General features: G+C 39.9%; 2 protein-coding genes across 2 annotated transcripts; both read left to right on the plus strand.

Moving 5' to 3' along the window:
• The first annotated feature begins 1,671 nt into the window (after window positions 1-1,671).
• cav2 (caveolin 2) lies at window positions 1,672-6,411 on the plus strand. Its single transcript, XM_006782318.3, has 3 exons — window positions 1,672-1,882; window positions 2,139-2,326; window positions 3,373-6,411. Exons 1-3 carry the CDS (start codon window positions 1,733-1,735, stop codon window positions 3,521-3,523), a joined length of 489 nt encoding a protein of 162 aa, XP_006782381.2. The 5' UTR covers window positions 1,672-1,732; the 3' UTR covers window positions 3,524-6,411.
• A 3,931-nt stretch (window positions 6,412-10,342) lies between these two features.
• cav1 (caveolin 1) lies at window positions 10,343-19,191 on the plus strand. Its single transcript, XM_006782317.2, has 3 exons — window positions 10,343-10,525; window positions 11,488-11,655; window positions 17,153-19,191. The coding sequence occupies exons 1-3, from the start codon at window positions 10,490-10,492 to the stop codon at window positions 17,492-17,494; spliced, it is 546 nt and encodes a 181-aa protein (XP_006782380.1). The 5' UTR covers window positions 10,343-10,489; the 3' UTR covers window positions 17,495-19,191.
• The last annotated feature ends 825 nt before the right edge of the window (window positions 19,192-20,016 follow it).

The raw sequence follows: 20,016 nt of genomic DNA on the forward strand, positions 1-20,016 counted from the left end.
AGGGTGGAGTAGGTATTTGGACAAAAAAGTTCCACTTCTCTTTGGTAAGAGTGGTGTCGATTCATTGCAGGTATAGGACTCAGTAGGACACAAAACACTACCAAACTTCAATATTGCCAACACTGTGGCTTACTTTGGGTTTGGCTTTAATACACTTTGGTATCATTCTGTCTTCAGTTTGTCTTCTATATATACCTGTATATAATATACCTTTCTGTTATCGCCACTACTGTCTGACATTTATTGGTAAATAACACATTTTTCTGTATTTTTTTTCCCAGCCCACTCCAGAGCATGTTTTGTTTTCTCTAGCAGTTTAGAAGGCACTAGTAATAATCTTGTTCTTACAGGACTTTAGCTGATTGCATCCTTGGAAAAGAAAAATACTTTTTTTAGAGATAAGTGCATAGGAGAGATTAAACAATCAAATCTGTCTCAGTTTCTGCTGAAAGCTCATTGGTAGATGTACAATGCTACTACTGATACAGTAGCGTAATTTCATGTCTTTCGTATCCTAAATATTAACATTTAGTTGGGTTTAAATGTTTCTTTTCCCAAACATTCAGATATTTTCACGGTTGAAGATATGGCAAACTGAACACACTGAACTGTTTAAGAAAACTGAAATCACATGTCATGTTTACTAACTCCTGAAAACACAAGTGTGTAAACAGACTGCACTTTTCTGCTTTGGTCAACTTGTCTCTTTAATGCAAGTGCTTTCTAACTAATATTCACACACATCCATACACTGATGGACGCATTGGAGAGCAACTTGGTTAATATCTAGCTGTTTGGCATGCAGACTAGAGCAGCCAGGGATTGAAGAACCAACCATACAATTAGTAGATGACTTGTTTTCCTTCTTGAGCTACTACCACCCTCTTGTCCTATGATTCGATAACCATATCTTCATATTTTAACTGCAGTTTAGCAGCATCACAAAATGACTCAAAGTTAACCCTAACCAACTTTCTGAAGTTGTAAAACTTTTGTCTTCAGAAGCGAATTCTTCTCCAACAGCCTGAGGAGAATGTCTTCCTGTTGTTGTTCCTCTTTAGACATCTGAAGACCTGCAGTTATTCTAACAATGTTGGCTGGTGGGTTCAGAGCATGAAAGAGTCAGAGGGCAATAAATCTATGCAGACCAAAAACCAAAAGAGAAAATATGTGGTAAATCAGCTCAACAGGTGGAATATTGTGCTCAACAATAATAACCAGGCTTTGTACATTACAAATTATTGTGGCAATAAACATCTCGGTGTACCTTTCCAAAATAAAAGGCCTGGAGCAAAGCAGACATGGAATGTAGGTGGGTTCATTTCCCAAAGCATTGCTGTTTGTTTTAGAAAAACTTCACAAATAACAAACCTTTTATATATATATAAATATGAGTTTTGGGGCTGTGAGAAGAGAAGCCTTGCAGGCTGTGTAATAATCGCACTCAATCACATGTCTATAAAAGGCTAGTTTGTTTAGCCAGTAATTAACCCTGAGGACTGTTGGGACTCAATGGCTCATGATACAAGTCCAGTAAAGTGCACAGTGGCGTCTCTCATTGCTAGAATGTTAAAATGCTCCAGGGAAGTGACTTTGGGCTTGTTGTGTCTCCTCTGCTCCACGCTGCGCTGACTTCCGTACGGGGCGGGGTGCCACTGAGTCCGGCGCACAGCGCACAGCGCACCGTCACCAGCCGCTCTCCCTGCACCGTCTCCCGGCCTGACTCGACAAAATGGGTTTAGAGAAGGAGAAATTGGATACCAGCATAATTATGGACGAAGATGAGTTCAACAGATCAATAGAGCCCATTCTATCGAACAAGGGGAAAGTGTATACAGCGTCACCCGACAGAGATCCAAACGATATCAACCCACATCTGAAGGTAAAGTCTGTGCGATGTGTTGGGTGATACTTTGAAATTGAAACTACAAACGGTGAAGGCTGTCCAGATGAATTATTTGTATAGCCTATTGCACTATTATTGGATGCTTTTTGTAGTCCAGCAAGATTGTTAATCTGCAGTATGAATACCTGGAAGTCGCTGCCTGCGCATTAATCCATCACATTCAAACACTTTCCTGCCTCGGTTTACTGATTATGTTTTTATTGCTTGCCCTATGACTTTTGTGACCTAACAGGTGGGTTTTGAAGATGTCATCGCGGAGCCCATTTCCACACACAGTTTTGACAGAGTGTGGATTGGAAGCAACGCCACCTTTGAGCTGGTCAAATTCGGCTTTTACCGCCTGTTGACTACTCTACTTGCTGTGCCCGTGGCTTTCATCCTCGGGATAGTGTTTGGAGTGCTCAGCTGTGTTCACATCTGGTAAGGAGTTGTTCTCAGGCAGCAAGGTCCCGATGTTGTGCTAAACAGTATTTTCAGACAACAATATGTGAACACACGAATGATCCCACTGTAACAAGTTAATGTTGAGAAGCAGTGAACTTACAGTAGATTAGTAGAATATTTGTAGAGAAGACATCTTAATTCATAAAGATTAACTAGTATGCAAAATATCAACATTTTCAAGAGCGTTAATTATTACCTTATTCTGTTTACCTTGTTTAGATCATTGCATCAACATTATGAACTCCTTTCCACTATATTTGTTCTGCTCTTTAGGCAAACATTGACACAGGTTATTTTTACAGTCAACATCATATCCAGTGTGACATTGAAACATTATGTCAGCAATTTGTTCTTATATTTGGAAAATTATGTCATGCTTATGTCAGCTCTATTTGTCTGCAGCACCCAGGTGCTGCAGACAAATAGTTTTTAGCGCTCATGAGCTTCAACCAAAACCCAAAGAGTCTATTTGATGAAACAACATTTTATGTGGAGTAATGAACACCTTATGGAAAGTTGTGAGGAACATTGAGTTCCCCTAGTAGTGATGGAAAAAAATGTCCTATGTCCCATGTCAGTTAGAGGGAGCTCTAGCAGCATTTGGAGCCTGTTTTCAGAGCAGAGTGGGACATTCTTTAGATGTGCACGGAGCACTGTAGAGTAATTTTTACATGACCTTTCACCTAACTGAGCTCTCTTGGGGCTTATAAGCTTAAGAGAAAGTCAGGCACAGGTAGGCATCACCAGAACAGGGCAGGAATGTTTGGGTGGGAGACCATACACAGGGGCTGTTATTCCAAGGGAGGAAATAGCTTCACAATACACTGAAACAAACTTCAAAATGCAGTATGATGACCATCTTTCATCTTTTTCTAGACAGGACCTATAAACTTTTTTAACAGATGAGACAATAACAAGAGCAACTGTTCTGGCAACACAAATACCAGACATTAGTTTAAAACAGAAATCTGTGATGAAACCTCCATGCCTAGAAAAGTGACCCTCTGACCTTCTTCCTCCAGGGTGGTGATGCCTATGATCCAGAGCTTCATGATGCTCTTACCGTCTATCCACATTGTGTGGAGGAGTCTGATGGACATTCTCGTAACGCCGCTTTTCCACAGTATGGGGAAAATCTTGTCCTCCATTCAAGTCAAGGCTACAGAAAACTGAAACTTCTGTCCCTGGGGAGAAAGAAATGTGCCGGGGGGACTGGAGTCAGTGATGAAAGAGTGACTGAAGCGAGTAGGATACATCAGCTCTAAGTGAAGTATGATATCCTGGTGGATGTTATTGCAAAGTAATATTCTGTAGATTTTTTTTTTTTTGAAAAATGTGGCCATGAGGGCTAAGTTTGTCAAACATATAATCTGATCTGCTTTTTCTCAGAACACATCAAATGAACCACATGGTTTGAAACAGCAAAAACACACCTGTGTTCAGTCTGACTGAAACAAGGTTAAAACATTAGAAAATTAGAAATTTAAGATATGCTATGAACATATTTCACTAACCCTTTTCAGTGTATCAAGCAAAGACACGATGCAAATAACATGACTTGCAAATAAGCAAATCTGCACATGCAGTCATCTAATGAAACCCTCATATATTTGCGGACAGCTTGTGTGCACCACCCAAAATGGAGTTGTTTTGCTGATTGTGACCAAAAAAAATGTTTGTCATTCCATTCCTTTGCGGGTGGCAGAGTTGTAAAAATTGTTGCTGTTCAACCTAACATATTGCTGACTTGCTAAGAGATGTAATATTTTTTGCTTTTTTATCTATATATATTGTGTATAATATTAAGCATTCAGCTGGAAGTTTAGTGTAATGAACCGAATAGTTTGCTCAAGAGCAGTTTATTGGAATATTAAGTGCTATGAAGCAGCTTGTTGCACATTTGCAGCCTTATTTTACTGTATCAGCAATAATAATGGGCATTTGCTTATGTATGGAGCATACAGTTATTTAATTATGTTATATAAACAGGATTGTAGATCATTTTAGAGGGGCCTTTCTAATTTATTATTTATGGGACAACTAGTTCTTGATTGACAGACACTGACATCAAAAGACTTTACTACAGTGTGATGAAGGAGTTCCGTATTTCATTCGACTGAAGCCTTGGTTGAGCTGAGTGAGACTGTGGTACATGCATTTTGGATAAGCTCTGTTTACCGCAGCACAGCAGCTTAGTGAGCTGGGATTTGGAATACTTCTACAGCTGGAATTCATTTAAAAAATGACATGATTTTTACCATTTTGGAGTGGTTTTGATAAATGTTTAATTTGAAATATAAGCTTGCACAGCTCCTACTTGCAATGATCTGCACAGTCCAAAGTTTAAAATGTGTTATTGAGAGCATCAGTGCAGCAGTCAGGTCTGCGTGTCAGGTACATGCTTATATGTCTGTTTGCTTTTGTACTGTTTTCACTGTGCACTTCTGTCAAGTGCAAACCCACCTTAGACACTCATGGTCTAAAACCAAACTTTGGTATAGTCCGCACATCCCTTCTCATTCCCAGACCGTCAAAAGAAATTATTTCTGTCAAAGCCACTGACAGAACTGAACAACATATGTTCATTCCAGTAATGAGTAATGTTATATTTCCTCTTCTTTAGAAATCTGTGACTACTTTTGTAACAACATACAGGGAAGCACAGTGGCTGGCAATGTGGCATCGCTGCAAGAGATATGAATTTGCTGGCCAACTGTGGCCTTTCTGTATGCAGTTTGCATGATCTCCTTGTGCCTGCGTGGGTTCTCTCCAGGTGCCCGGCACCCTCCCACGGCCCAAAGACATGCATGTTGAGTTGCTTACTGGTTCTAGATTGGTTGTAGGTTTGAATACACCTGGATGACTGTATGTCTCTGTGCTAGCTCTGGGGTGGACTGGTGATTTATAGGCTGTACTCTGCCTCCCACTCTATGACAGCTGGGATAGACTCCAGAACCTTTCCACCCTGCAGTGGATGGATGGATTATCACACTGAAAATTCAAAATAGCCTTTAAGGTTTTGCATCAGCTCTCATAAAAATACCTGACTAGGATTCCAACTAAGGAAACGCTAGGTCATTTGCTGCCATTTGGACTGATCTTCAGAGCTTTAGTTTATAATTTTACACTACCAAGCAGTGAGTGATGGGTATACATTTCCAGCTATACCTCCTGTTTGGTGCCTCGGGATGAGAATGTGTATGTTGTTGCTTGGTTAGTTGCTTTTACTGTTTGAAGTCTGAAAAACTTGACAGCAAGCTAAAACGCCTGTATACCTCTCACATACTGTATTATCTCACTGTTGTGGCTCATGTTATAAACAGATGCTACATCCAGGTGACACTGACCAACATTTCCACATATTCGAGTTTCTGCAGTCCTTTGTAGTCTTGTAACAAATATCAGAATTTTTAAGTAGATGCTATAGTTTCATTAGAAGCTAGTCGCTAACGTTGTAGTCTCTTGTTGGAGATAGTAAAATGGGTTCATCCGAAATGGACACACAACAAAAGTTAAACTTGTTCAGTGCAATTAAGTTTATAGTAGATCACAATTCAGATTTTTCAAGGAAGATGAATCAGTTGAAATAAAAGCTACATTGGCATGTACTGGTGGTTGCACTGCTGGCTAACCTGCTGAACATTTAAATCAAAAAGCTAAACGCTGTATGATGCAATGCTTTGTTTCAATGCATTTTGTTGGGCTTTGTGGTCAGCTCTTGGATGACCATTAAAGTAGAGTTGTACAACTGAAGGTGGAAGACAGTTGTGTGCAGCAGCAGCATGAAACCACAACATTTCATCTGGGCTTTTTATTCTAGCACAGGCTATATATTCATTAAAGACAAAAAGGTTATAATACTGTAAGGTATTCACTTGTCACTAAAGTAAAACTACTTAAACTACTTTACTTTAACAGTAATGATGCTACTTTTATGAGTTTGATTTAAATTTTTCTGGTTACTGTTTTACACAACATTGACACATTTTGGAATGAAACTCTTATTTTAACAATAAATATGTCCTTCATGACAAAAATAAAGATCTTTTTTTTCCTTAAGGTAATTCTTCTGTGTGTGGTTTTTTCTTTCTGTCACAGAAGATGAGTGTGGTTGTGATGTGCAGGTGAGTGCCAAAATAGTCTCATAAATCACTTTGCTGAGATTTCATAACACACTTTCCTATACAAAGATGAGCTGTGCGTTGATGGAACATGACCTGAGGTTTTAGCTGTTAGATTAACGGCATTAACACTAATAATGCTACACAGAAGTTTTTTGTTTGTTTGTTTTATGAAGAGTGTTCTCTTATCCAGACATTCATGATGTTCCCCTTTGACCAAATGAAGAGACTCAAACACAGTTCTCTCTTGAACTCTGTCCATCTAAAGATGAGTTTTCAAATTATAAAATATTTTGAGGTGCAAGTTGAGCTGTTGTGTCTGGCATTTCTCTTTTTGTCTGGTAAATAGCTTCAGCTAGCCAATCACAGCCCAGCCTGAAACAGAACGCTGTATTATTGTATAACTACAAGGAAATTAAAGGAACGTCTGAATGCAGTGAAATTGTTTTCTGGCGTGTTCCAGCAACCAGTGCCTAAAACAAGCCAAAGGGTTTCTTCACTTTGACCTTTTGACCTCCAACTCTTGTTCTTTGTGGATTAAATCAACCCAGAACATAAGCAGTGTAAAGACAGATAAGCACTGATGCTCATATTAGCAACTACAACCACTTATTGCATTTGTTTGGACTCTGGAAGGAAGCTAGAGCACCCAGAAGAAAATCCACAGGGACATATGGAGTTGAACATGCATACTGCACACAGAAAAGCCCCACCTGGCTGTTGGATTTGAACCCAGGACTTTCTTGCTCTGAGGTAATGGTGCTAAGCACCACACTGCTGTTGCTGCCCTATGCGTATGATGCAATGTAAAAATTTCATTTCATATATGTTTAAAAAAGCAATAATTTAAAAAATGATCCTGCATTGACCTGATACCCTTATGGCTATGTTTATTCTCCTATCACAGTTAACTCCTTCCTAATACTCAAGAATTTCTATTAGTATTGTTTCCACTTAATTTTGCGCAAATGCAAATTATAATAAGTTTGCTTGTAATTTCTCAGCAATTGACACTAATGTGTAATGAATCCAGTTGCTGTTCCATATCCTCATGACTTTTTACCTCTGGCACTGGTGCTGGATGAGTTTGAGATTCTGTCTTCTCAGTATTCTGAGTGGCAATTAAGTGTTTTTAATATTCTCAGCATCAACTTAAACTGCATCATCTGAAATTTGCCACAGTTCACAATGTTTTTTGCACCTCAGCTTACATAAACAAAGTCATGCTAGCGCACAATGTGCAAACTCATTTGCACAAATGTTACTTAAATTTGCTAATATTTTCCACAGTGTTAGTAGCAGTTTGTGTAAGCTTCTCTTCCAGGCTTCAGCAAAGTCACATCTTTGTTTGAAGCAGGTGCTCATTTGGTTATTTTGATCTCACTTCAGTGCCACACCCAGTGAACGCAAGGAGGCTAACCAGGTGTTTATTCATAGAATAGCTTTCTAAAAAAGAAAAAGCATTACAGTACTTCATAATAAATGAAAGCAAGAAGAAAAATGATGCCTACACCAGACTTGTTCTTTTGCAGAGACAATGAAGCAAAATGCAAACAAACTGCAGTCTACAAAACCTTCATTGGTGCGCTCTTTTATCTTAACATTATGCGCCAAAGAAACATAGAAACATTAGTGCTTCAGGTTTTTAAAAATAATTTTATTTGGTGTCTTGTATGACATTATACGTCTGCACTTTACTGTAACTGTATTAAACTGGAACCAACACAGTCCTGTATCCCTACATGGCGCCATGTTCAAACATGTCCACTTGAACTCATTCCACTTGAATTTATTGAAGAATTTTATACACCTGCTTATTGAAATGTTGAGTAAAACAATCAAATTGTCACTGGTGAGTTTGTTCAAAGCTATTTATTCACTTCCATACAGATTTGAGCATTTATGCATTACTTTAAGCCTTTTCAACAATTTAGACATATGCTTATACTATTTAACCTCTAAATGCATTTTAAACATTTCTGAAATATTTTCAGCTTACAGTATATATTTGTCATGGTTCCAGCATTTTGAGTTTTGGCATGTTTTGAGTTTTCTGTGAGCTTGTTTTGTTTTGGATTTTGAGATATGGTTTTTGTTCTAGCTCTGCATCCAGTCCTTTCAGCATAATGTTTCCTTGTGCTTCTTAGTTTCCCTTTCTTTCCAGTCTGTGTTTTTCATAAGATTATGTCATCTTTTGTTATCATCTTTTGTGTTCCCTTTCTCCTCAGTCAGTCGCGTCTCTGCAGTTATCTCCTGCCGCTGTGTGAAGTTCACATGTGTTGGTCTCACTGTTTGTTGCTTCCTGCTTTACTCTGATAGTCACTCATCTCCTGTAGGTTGTGTTAGTTAAGCTTCCCATTGTCTCCTTAGATTCCATTCAGCTGTGTTCCCTGGTGTTTCCTATCTCTGTAATTACCTGGTGTGTATGTTGCCTGGCTTTCCCTTTGTCTTCTGCCAAACTGTGTGTTTCTTTCTCCTGTGTCTCAAAGTTAGGTTTCTCCCTTTGTTCATTCCTCGTGTTATGATTCTCAGCAATAAAGCTGCTTTTGAGTTTCCATCTGGCTTTCTGAGTCCTGTGTTTGTGTCCAACCCTGCAATATTCTCTCAGCTATTATGTTCAACTAATACTTTTTCAGTAATGGTTAGGTCTTGTAATAATTCATCAATAGCTTTTAGCCTTTAGTTTTAATCATTCATCACTTTACCTACTTCCACTGTGTGGAGATACTATTAGCTATTACTGTTATTAATACAATTGTTTAATTACAAGAAAATATTCATCCATTTTTCCCAATTACTCATCTACTTCAATCATTTTTGCCTCCCTTGTTTATAGATAATTTTCAATGAATTAAAAATGGTTTTAATTTTTATTAATTTGTATTATTTTCTTTCTTGCTCCTTAAGTTCATTCGTGTTGCTATCACAAACAAATGCACACCAGTTTTGTTTGTAATAGTTTATTTGCGCTACAATCATCAATAAACAATTGAAATTAAGTTCCTGGAGATAGAGTAGATAGCAAAGTGTTTAAATTAAATAACAGAATAATTACAGGATAAAGATAGTAAATAGCCCAGAGTTAATAAGAAATAAGGTACTCCTCAAAATAAACAGCAAAGAGGAGTTGCTCTTCCTTGAACTGAGATAAGCTTTCACACTGAGGAAGGCAAGAGCTGACATCTCTGTGCATGTTGCTCTAAAACTAAAAGCAAATGACAGCTTTGAAAAATGTAAAAACAACTTCATCGTTGTGCCAACCCGTTTCTTTTATTGACACGCCAGTGAGACGCACCTAAAATTTGTTTCTATCGCAGTCCCTCTGGCTGAAAACAGCAGGGTGCCAGCTGGCGTCTCTCCACGATGAGATGACACAAGAATGTAAATAGACCAGAGTGGCCAGCACGACTTCACAACCTGATGAAGCTGACACCTTGAAAAACTGGGTTCACTAACCAAAATATAAATGTGATCTTATGAAACAGCTGATGACAGGCGTGACTTTAGATGTGCTGAAATAGCTGAACTACATATTTCTTTCTTCCCTCTATCCATTATAACCACTTGGATTTTTCCCCGTAGGCTAAGGTATGGCAAGTGTCCACACCTTGCCAGGTTCAATTAACTTCCACGTTTCACTGAACAAAAAACTTATTATACTCTGCTGTGATCCCTAAATAAGAAATTCCATGCAGGCTACAAACACCCTTTCAGTCTGAGATCACGTCAGTCTCTCCTCCAGCCGAGCAGGTTCCAGGGTGGCTCTCCTGTCTGCTCACTGGTGACTCCCCAGCTGCGCTCTGCGGTATCCGAGGAAACACTGGAGGTTTCCCCGTACGCGCTTGTCCACTGAATTTTAGTCACGTCCAACAAAAAGGGCAGGAATAACTTCACTATACAGGACTCTGAGAGAAAGACCCCGTCCTCCCAGTTTGCATCCACGCCTCCCTCTCTGCTTCCTATATTATCTTTTTTTTGTCTGTTTCAACGTGCTAATCTCTCCAAACGTGAGGACAGCATGACAGGAGGACTGAAGGACGGCGAGACAGAAGAGGTACAGTATAGCTCTCAGCTATAGTTCTTTTCATTTGTGGTTGTTTGTTTGTAGCTGACATTTACTTGTCTTACAGAAGCTGATTATTCCCCCCCCCCCCCCCCCCCCTTCAAAAAAAAGAGAAAAAAAAGAAAAAATGCGTTCACGAGGGGAAAACTAGTGCGCTATGTTTCAGTCCTTATCTTGCGCTCTGGCACCCAGTCATGAGCACTTCTCCCACACAGGCTAAGAGAATGCGAAGGTCGATGCAGTTTACATTAGAATGTGGGTGTGAGGATTTTACCTGTAAGTCCTCTTTCAGCACAGTAACCGATTATTTACGCACAAACATTTAAACTGTACATTTCCATGCGTTAAACAAGGGGGAAACAAATCTTCTTCTTTTTTTACCGTAAAATTCTGAATTTCAGTCACAAATCTCCCCTGTCCTTTAATGCCAACTGAAGTCGTGTGGTGTGCGTAATAACATAAGTTGATTCCATATGTTGGTTCCATAACTTGACTGAGTAGGATCATAGAAGCCAAACACAGGTCCAGTAAGTTTTTGCATACTTAATGTGAACATATTACAAATGACATTGCAAATATAACTGAATTCGTTATTTTCTTTACTTTCTAAATATATATTTTTGGTGTAGGAAGAGTATTAATTGGAGATTCGTTCATATTTAAAAATAACGCCTTTGCACTTTTCTTAAAAGTGTTTCCATTGCCATGGGTAGACTACACGTTGAATCAACTGTATGTCATTTTAACATGCTGGATTAGTGTCTGGGTGGTGAGGACCCCTTGCGGCTGGATGAAGGGGTGTGGTACTTTACTTTCTATTCACTTAAACCCATCCCTGTTTGTGGGGAAGCCTGGTAGCTTGCAGCTCCAGTCGCTCGCTCTCTCAGCGCGCTACACACTATTCCTTCTCCTCTTCACCCTCTTCTCCTTCTGTCTCCCCCGGCTCCTTGCAGGAGTTTCTGCATTCGCCGTTTATCCGAAAACAAGGGAACATATATAAACCCAACAACAAAGACATGGACAACGACAGTCTGAACGAGAAAACAATGGAGGATGTCCACACCAAAGAGATCGACCTGGTCAACCGGGATCCCAAACACATAAACGACGACGTTGTTAAGGTGAGTTAAACTTCAAAGACTGGTAACTTCTGAACTTTCTGTTTTTCGTCCATGGCAACCGAAACCACCTGTTCCCGAGTTTACACAGGGTTTACCTGTATGACAGGCGCTGTAAACTGAAATAATCTCTGATAAACGATGCCCATTTTATTTCTATGAGCTGTCAAACAAGGTATCTGAGAGTCGGACACGCGTGCAGTTCTTTTGCGCACCTTTGCTATGCGCCGTGTAAGTGTTACCGCTCAGTGTCTTCCCCTATTAGGAAGAAGCTTTGCAAACGTTAAAGATCATTGAGCTGCGGCGATACAATGGCATGCAGTCCCCTTGTGTGGAGTGGGCTTGAAACGTGAACGTCCCAACTTCGCTCCAACAGAGGAAACATAACCTATTTCCTGTTGTTGGAACACACATTTCCCACAGTCCTCGCTGCACACGCCTGTCTAATGGGAAAGTAGAATTCTGTCCATAACAGAGAAGTCTCGTCGGATAAATACTCAGTACTTATTTTGTTAAAAGCACAGGGAGAGATGTTATAGCGGCAAAGGAGTGGTGCGCTGCAAGCCACCTGATTCATCTGTGTGGGAGAGAGGAGCAGCAGCCGTGTGCGCCCGGCTGTGCTCCTCTCCAGCTGGTGCATCTGGTTACATCAGAGTGGGGTCAAGCAGCTCCCTGCATGTTCAGGAAGGGTCAGATCTTTGAAATGCCTGAACTCTGCCTTGTTAAAACAGGGAAACACCCAAGTGGGCGATTAGTATGAGGGGATCCCTCACCACTCCTTATCCTCCCTTCTTTCCTCCCATTCTGCCACTGCCCCCTCCGTTTCCTCCCCGCATGCCTATAGTTGCGTCAGAGGAGTGAGTCCATTTGTTTCTTTTTGTTGGCAAATACATGGTTTTCAGTAGAAATGAGTGCCCGTCGCTGCTGATTTAAACTAATCAGACCATAACTACTGAATATAACCTTTCTCTTTAAAAAAAAAAAAAATATATATATATATATATATATATATATATATATAAATGTGGTAAAGTTTCATCCCCTGCCAAATTGACTGATGAAAACATACTGACAGAGCATTTTGATTAAAACAACCATAATACACATATACAAGGAATGCATTAAAAATGTTGTGCTCGTTTAATTTTCTGTTATTACATGACACTCGTTTCACATACAACCTGCCCAAAAAAGTACATTTTGTCTTCTATTTCTCATTAAATATTTGAAAACACTTTGTTTTTATGGAATTTATCACTGCCTGAGAGGCATGTGTGTCACTGCCAGTTTGTGCATTTTTCCCACATGACGCACAAGTCTATATAAAATGTGCTATGAACACGATGAATTCACATGTTTGTATCAAAACACTTTTTCAAAATATTTGTTGCTGGGTTTGGAAAGAAAAAGACTCTCATTCTCTAGTTTTCCTGTTTGCTGCTTCTATCCCAACTTCTTCCACCACTCTCTGGCTGCTCTCTCCCTGCTCTCCTCCATTGTGACAGTGAGTCAGACTCTCCTTCCAGTCTCAGAATAGAATGCAGCTTCACGATTGTCCCACCCCTCGCTAATCAAGCCAACAGACTGCTGCTGAAATGACCTGACAACACATGTGCATACACTGTAAAAATGAACATGCTATAGGCAGCGTTTAACATAAGACGCCTGAAACCTTCAGCTTTTAACTAGCACTAGTAAACATCTATTGGTAGTAATAGATGTTTACTAATAATACAAAGTAAACTGATAGTAATACTTAACACCTTGTCTTCTTGCGACTTAGAGACAGTATCAGAATCCTTCTTTGTAATAAATTATACTTAAAAAAAAAAAAACTATATTTTTATTCATATTGAGTTAATAAATCCCAACAGAGAAGCCTCTGGCTATACTTTATAACGAGAGGCCCTTAGGTACTCATCGCCTCCCTCTGGATTTTGAGAGTAAACATTGATAAGTTTGTACAGTGTGCTGTATACAGCAGCTCTGAGGTGCTTTGAGGTCAGTGAAACAGCTCAGCCAAGTGGAAGCGTGCATTCAGTATGCCCCGATAAAACACACATGCAGGGAATCCCTTCCAGCGATGCTCGCTCTGCAATCCACCATGACCACACGCAACCCTCAAATGCTGGACTGCCATATAAATCTGTAAAGCACGCATTCTAACACACTGCTTAGATAGCACACAGACACAAACACACAAACACTGCATTCTTATAATCAAAGGTGCACTCCTGTTGCTGCTGCAGCTGGCCTCAATCACCTGGCCACATCAAACAAGTTCCATTACTGCCATGCGTTTGGAGTTTCTCCTGCAATGATTTTTTTTTTCCATCTGGAGGAGTTGTGGGATTTTATATGGGAGAGAGGAGGAGCTTAGGCCCAGCAGCGAGAAGACTGAAAATGCCCCCACTGGAGAAAGTTTTTTAGAGGGAGTTGTGAAAAGTTTGAGCTCTGGCAGCAGATCTGAAGTCTCTATGGTAAAACTGAAAGGAATGAAACACTCCCACTAGGACTGCAAAGTCTATTTTTGGTCCACTCTTAGTGGTATTTTTACTTATCTGCCTCATTCTGGGATTTTTAGTTGATTACAGATGCCTCTGGGTATGGGATCTTGTTGTATGTAAAGCTCACATGTCCGGTTTTGATAATGTCTGTGCTTTTTATTAGCCTACGCACTCCGCTGTGGGCTGAGACATCAGGTGCTATTAAAACCTTTTCGAACTCAGTGTAGATTTGTTTCCGTGCAAATGGCATGCAAATCTAACAAAGCGTGTAGAGCTATGACAATAAATACATGCAAAAGATTCCGTTTTATTTTTACTCGTGTGGCGCCAAATAATTGCAATAATCATTCCAAGACACTTTCATATTGTGGTATAAGCTTGTGTTTTGATCCAAAACAAGTCATGTGTAAATCATTGTGTTCTGCCACCTAAAATCAAACACACTGACCACTAAAACCCTGCAAATAGTTCTGTAGAGAACTACACTCGGACCTTCTTCTCCTGGAGCCCACTTTGTCTATTCAAGCATAGTCGACAGCCTTAAGACAGAGCTCCAGAAATAGAACATGACCTTATTTACTCAATAATACAGTTGCCTTGCTGACTGGTCACACGCTGGCCTCGAGACGCTATTGTTTAATATCAAACTTCTCAATGGAGGTCCCCTTTTTTATTTAGCACAGAAGTGATATTTTCTTAATGTGACTTGCTTATTTGCTTATTGAACTAATGTTCTTCATATAGGAACTGCTAGTCCCTAATCCTACTTTAAACATGTAAATAATTAGCTTAAACTGCCTAGCATAACTGGATAACAGATGTTTTCTATAAGGGATGCCCATATCACTTTTGGACAGTCAAATTCAAACAGCATTCTTGCCAAAATCCCACTTAACAGTTGAGTGGCTTACAAAGGAAGACTCTCCTGAATTACAGCAAAGGTAGTAATGATAACTTTCCTCAGAATCGCAAATGAATAACAATACTTAAAAAAAAGAAGAAGAAAAAACCCAGGAAAAACACCAAAGAGCACCGTTTTATGTCAGGAACTCCCCACCACCCTGCTGTGGTTGTTTATGCCTCTCTGAAGAAGGCTCTCATTTAGTCTCAAAGTTCTGGAAACTGGCGCCGAGTTGGCCCACTTTAAAATTTGTAGCTGTGGAAAAATTAAATGGACGGCGGGCTGGTTTTGTGGCTGCAGTTAGTTTTATATTATAAGGCTGTAGTGAGCTTCGCCAGTTGGTGTTGTGAGAGACGCTTTGTGCTGCTTTCAGGATAAAAGAATTGGACTTACAAGCTGATGTTTCAAGGCAAGAAAAAAAGGCTGGATGTGAGGAGTCCTTTTGCTAGGACTGTAAAAAATATTACATTCACCCCAACATAAAGAATAACAGCATGGCATGAAGTCCTAAGACACTCACTGTTATGAACTTCAGTGACTGGTATGTGATTTGGAGCCGTGCATTATATTACAGATTTCTGATGTATGGATGCTGTTGCAAAATTAGAATCTTCAATCCAGTTTATTTATTCCAGATTTTATATAAAAGTTGCACTCTGGTTGCTGTTATCACATTATTTGTAATACAAAATATTACGTAATATTAAACCACTTGGAACATTGTTATTATATTGGCAAATCTTAACTGATTACTGACAGTCTGCAAATTTACATTACATGTAACATAATAATGGCAAGAAAAGGAAAGATTAAAAGCAAAGTGAAAATATTAAAAAGATTTTTGAGGATAAATATTTTCAAGTTGACTGGTAGAAAATAGAAGGAAGGAGTTGCAGGAGAGCTATTTTTTAGATCTAAATTTCTATTTTATGCTACTTTAAACAGGAGACAAAGAAATGCATTATTTATTTAGCTTATACCAGTATAGCTCTCTAACTTTCTATATGTATTTTTTTGCATCTAAAAAATACCAGAAGGTTATATATTGTCAGCTCTGGATTAAGGGCAGTTACATATACTATTGCTATTATCAATAAATATCCCTATACAATAATAAATACACTGCAGAAAATCTGTATCACTTTTTAGTAAGATCTGAAAGTGGTCAAGGTCAGACAGTTTGTGTAAACAGGAGTCACATCTTCCAGATGGTGCATCTCCTAGGAATGAAGCACTTCACTTTTCCATTTCATTGTTAGTGTAACACTAGATATTATCTGCTTGACTTATTGGTATTGCAGCTATTAGCCCTCAGTAGCCCAACTACTTTGACATGACACAGTCTCCAAGTAACTGTAAAATAAATACTGATTTGGAGCTCAGAGGCCTAGGAAGAGGCTGACCGGGAGAGGAAGGTAGGTTGAATAAGCACTGAGATGCCACTTTTTCCTCCATTCTTTAAACACCAGCAATCAGCCTGTGCACACTTGCATTGAGTTTCCTATTAAAAAGAAACCTAACAGGAGATGGAGGATGTAGCAGAAGCCCAACAGCCCAACAGTTCATCTACCAGTAACATTTCCTATTTTTTCTGTGTGTCCGGTCATTTCCAATGTAGGAGGCACGGGAGAAAAAAAGCCCCTGGGCTGATTTTCAGAAATTGAAGCTTATACCAGAGCTAGCATTTGTGCAGTCAGTGTATTGGGTGGGGCAGCTGCTGGATTGCGTACCAGTCGCTGCTAGGAAAGGTATAAATCTTGTCAAGAATCCCACCCTCCAACTCTACGAAGCTGACATATTAACAGGGAGTGAAGTTGATTTGTGTGGAAATAATGAGCTCGGATTTGACAGCGATAAAGTTTCCATAGTGGTTTCATTTGCACCATATCAGAACTCTTGTGAAACTCTGTTGGCAGGGGTTGAAGGTATTTAACAAGTCAGAGTGTTGAGTTTCAGCTGAATGTGATGCTGATATGTTTTTCTGTGTCTTAAAATTCCATTTTTCACACAGGGATAGTTCACCGAAAGCTTTGTATTCTCATACAAAGTTTTTACCAGCAATTTCTAACTCGTCCACTTTCATCTTCCTTAGGTTGAATTTGAAGATGTGATTGCAGAACCCGCAGGGACCTACAGCTTCGACGGTGTGTGGAAAGCCAGCTTCACAACCTTCACTGTCACCAAGTACTGGTGCTACCGCCTGCTGACGGCACTGGTGGGCATCCCCTTGGCGCTGATCTGGGGAATTTTCTTTGCCATCCTGTCCTTCCTGCACATCTGGGCCGTGGTGCCGTGTGTCAAGAGCTACCTGATCGAGATCCACTGCGTCAGCCGCGTCTTCTCTATCTGCGTGCACACTTTCTGCGACCCGTTCTTCGAGGCCATGGGCAAGTGCCTGAGCAGCATCCGAGTCAGGATGACCAAGGAGGTGTAGCATCCCAAATCAGGAGGAGGATTCAAAAGAGGGCCAGAAGAATGGGGCGGGGCGGCGCAATGGAGATGGGAGGGGAGTCAGAACAACAACCAAAAAAAACCAAAAGAAGACGAAGAAAATAAATGGAAAATGTGTTGAGACTTTTCCAGAGTGGGGTGGGGGCTGGGTGGTTGTTTAAAGGTAAAGTAGTGCTGTGACATGGCACCTAACCCCACCTTTTTCTAAAAGCTGTTTTCTCCTGTTTTTTCTATTTCTGTCTACGTTAGTATTTTTTTTTATTTCTCACTGTTAAGTTTGTCAAGCAGGCAGCCAAGCTCCATGTCTTGTTATTAATTTTGCTACATCATGTAAATTCCTTCCATTCTTACTCTTTGTAGAGAGCCTTTCAAACGGATCGATCCGTGCGAAGAGGGGATGTCAGCATCTGCTGTAACCTCTCACGCTCGTGTTTGTTTTTTGGAGCTGTAGGGCAGAGTAGGATTGTCGGGAGGGGGGGATGCTGGGGTTGCATAGGTTCAAACAGGGAGAACGAGTGAACGCTGCCAAATTCTGTCTGACTCAGCAAAAAAGAACAACCACACGGAGCCAGCAGCACAGAAGCACCCCTCCCTCTGCCCCACACGCCCACTAAAGTGACCTCCCACCCCTCCCCTCTTTGCCCTGCTTTCCAGCAGTCTGACACACTGAACCTGCCCTCGTTTCTGCATGTACCTGCACCGCCATGCCAGCAGCTCACCGTCCACCGCGCACGTGACACAGCCTGACTGAAGCTACCTGTATCTTCGCTCACTCGCTCTCTACACCAGCTTTTTGCTTCGCCTCTGCCTCAAATGAATTTTCTCCAGTGTGACAGAGAATGTCTGAATCTTACAGAACCTGATTTGATTTTTTTACTCTTTTGTTAGTTTTTTTTTTTTTGTAAGACAAATTTAGACTTTTTATTTTTCATTCAGGCTCCACGTTTTATCATCATAGCTCCATAGTGAATGAGGTTTTTTTTTCTCTACACTATGAAAATGAAGAACTTGAGGAGGCTTGATTACAGTGCCATTGTTTAGATATCCTGTATGTACTGTGTGGGTGTTTATTCATAAGACAAGACTTCCAAAATGATTCCAGTGCACTAATCTATAGAAAAGTATTGGTAGTGAACAGCACTAATGAAAGTCTCCATGTTCCTCCATTTCCTAATACAGCAGAGTGCAAGCAGTTGATTTTGCACTCTGGAGATTAACGCTGTGCAGTGAGGAGCTCGTGTGGAGATGTTCACATATTGTGGTACTTAGGTTAATGCATTGGAATAAAGACAATGTTTGGTGAAATGTGCCCACTCCCTATTTCGGTTTGCTTTTTTTTGTTTTTTTGTCTACAGTTTTGTTATGTGGCCTTGCTTCTTGACTGTGGACACAATGCTAAATAGCATTAAAACAACACCTCCCACCCCAGGATGGGTGAATTTGTGGATGGGTGAGAATGGGGTGGAGAGAGGGTTGTGTTTAACTGAGACACTAAGCTCGCTTTGACTATATCACCTTTAGTCTACCTGCTGTTTTTTCACAGGGATGATAATATCAAATCGAGATGTTTTTTTTAAAGCTCTGAAGGTGATATTTTTGTATAAGAAATGATTTTTTTTTTCTTCCTTGCTTTTACTGTACCATATCACGCTGTGCACATTAAAATTTAATATAATCCATTGTGCATTTGTTTATGTTTTATTGCCTACAGTTTTACAAGCATGGATAAAATGATCACTAGCATGTGCTTCCCCATGAAAGTCAGAACCTAACAGTGGGCTGCTTGTTCTTTTATACTTGTGATATTGAGTCATAGCAAATCTAATTGTGTAATGATTCACAGTAGATACTCGGTGACTGGTTTCATTGATGTGCAGTGCAGAAACCAGCCAGTTGGGATTACTTTTGTGGAAAAAAATACATACAGTAAGAATGAAGCTGGAGTGAGAGCTGAACAGAAAAATCATTTCCAGCAGCAGTGCCCTGCAAACCCTCTCTAGTATTTATTTGTATCTCTGTCTCTGTAAATAAGGTCTAATGCCTCCAGTGTTGCCCATAGGCTGTTTTTCTCCAAGAGCCTGGCACACCATTTCCATGGTTACTTGGAAAACAAATAAAGAGTTGAGCAAAGCTTGTGAGACTGGAGTCCACTCTCTTAAATGTATTCGTTAATTTACAGTAAGCAAGCACATAATTATGCTGCCCGAGGCAGACCTGGATTCACACTTTAAACAGTATTGTTCAGCAGTTACATCTGAGGAATGAAGTCATGTTAACTTAACAGTGGTTCATTGTTTTAATATGTTTTAAGTCATTTTTAAACCTAAAATTAATATTTAAAAAAAGGAATCACTGATGAGCTGCTTAATGCTGCTAACATCTCTATAATATTGCATCACAAAAGTATGTGGGCAAACAAACAAACATTACAGCCATGCAAGACTAAATAACTCATTCTAAACCGGCTGCCATGAATCTGCTGCTTTTAAAGCCTGTTTTCTACTT

Source organism: Neolamprologus brichardi, chromosome 7, assembly GCF_056152115.1.
Source record: "Neolamprologus brichardi isolate AB-2024 chromosome 7, ASM5615211v1, whole genome shotgun sequence".
Taxonomy (NCBI): Eukaryota; Metazoa; Chordata; class Actinopteri; order Cichliformes; family Cichlidae; genus Neolamprologus; species Neolamprologus brichardi.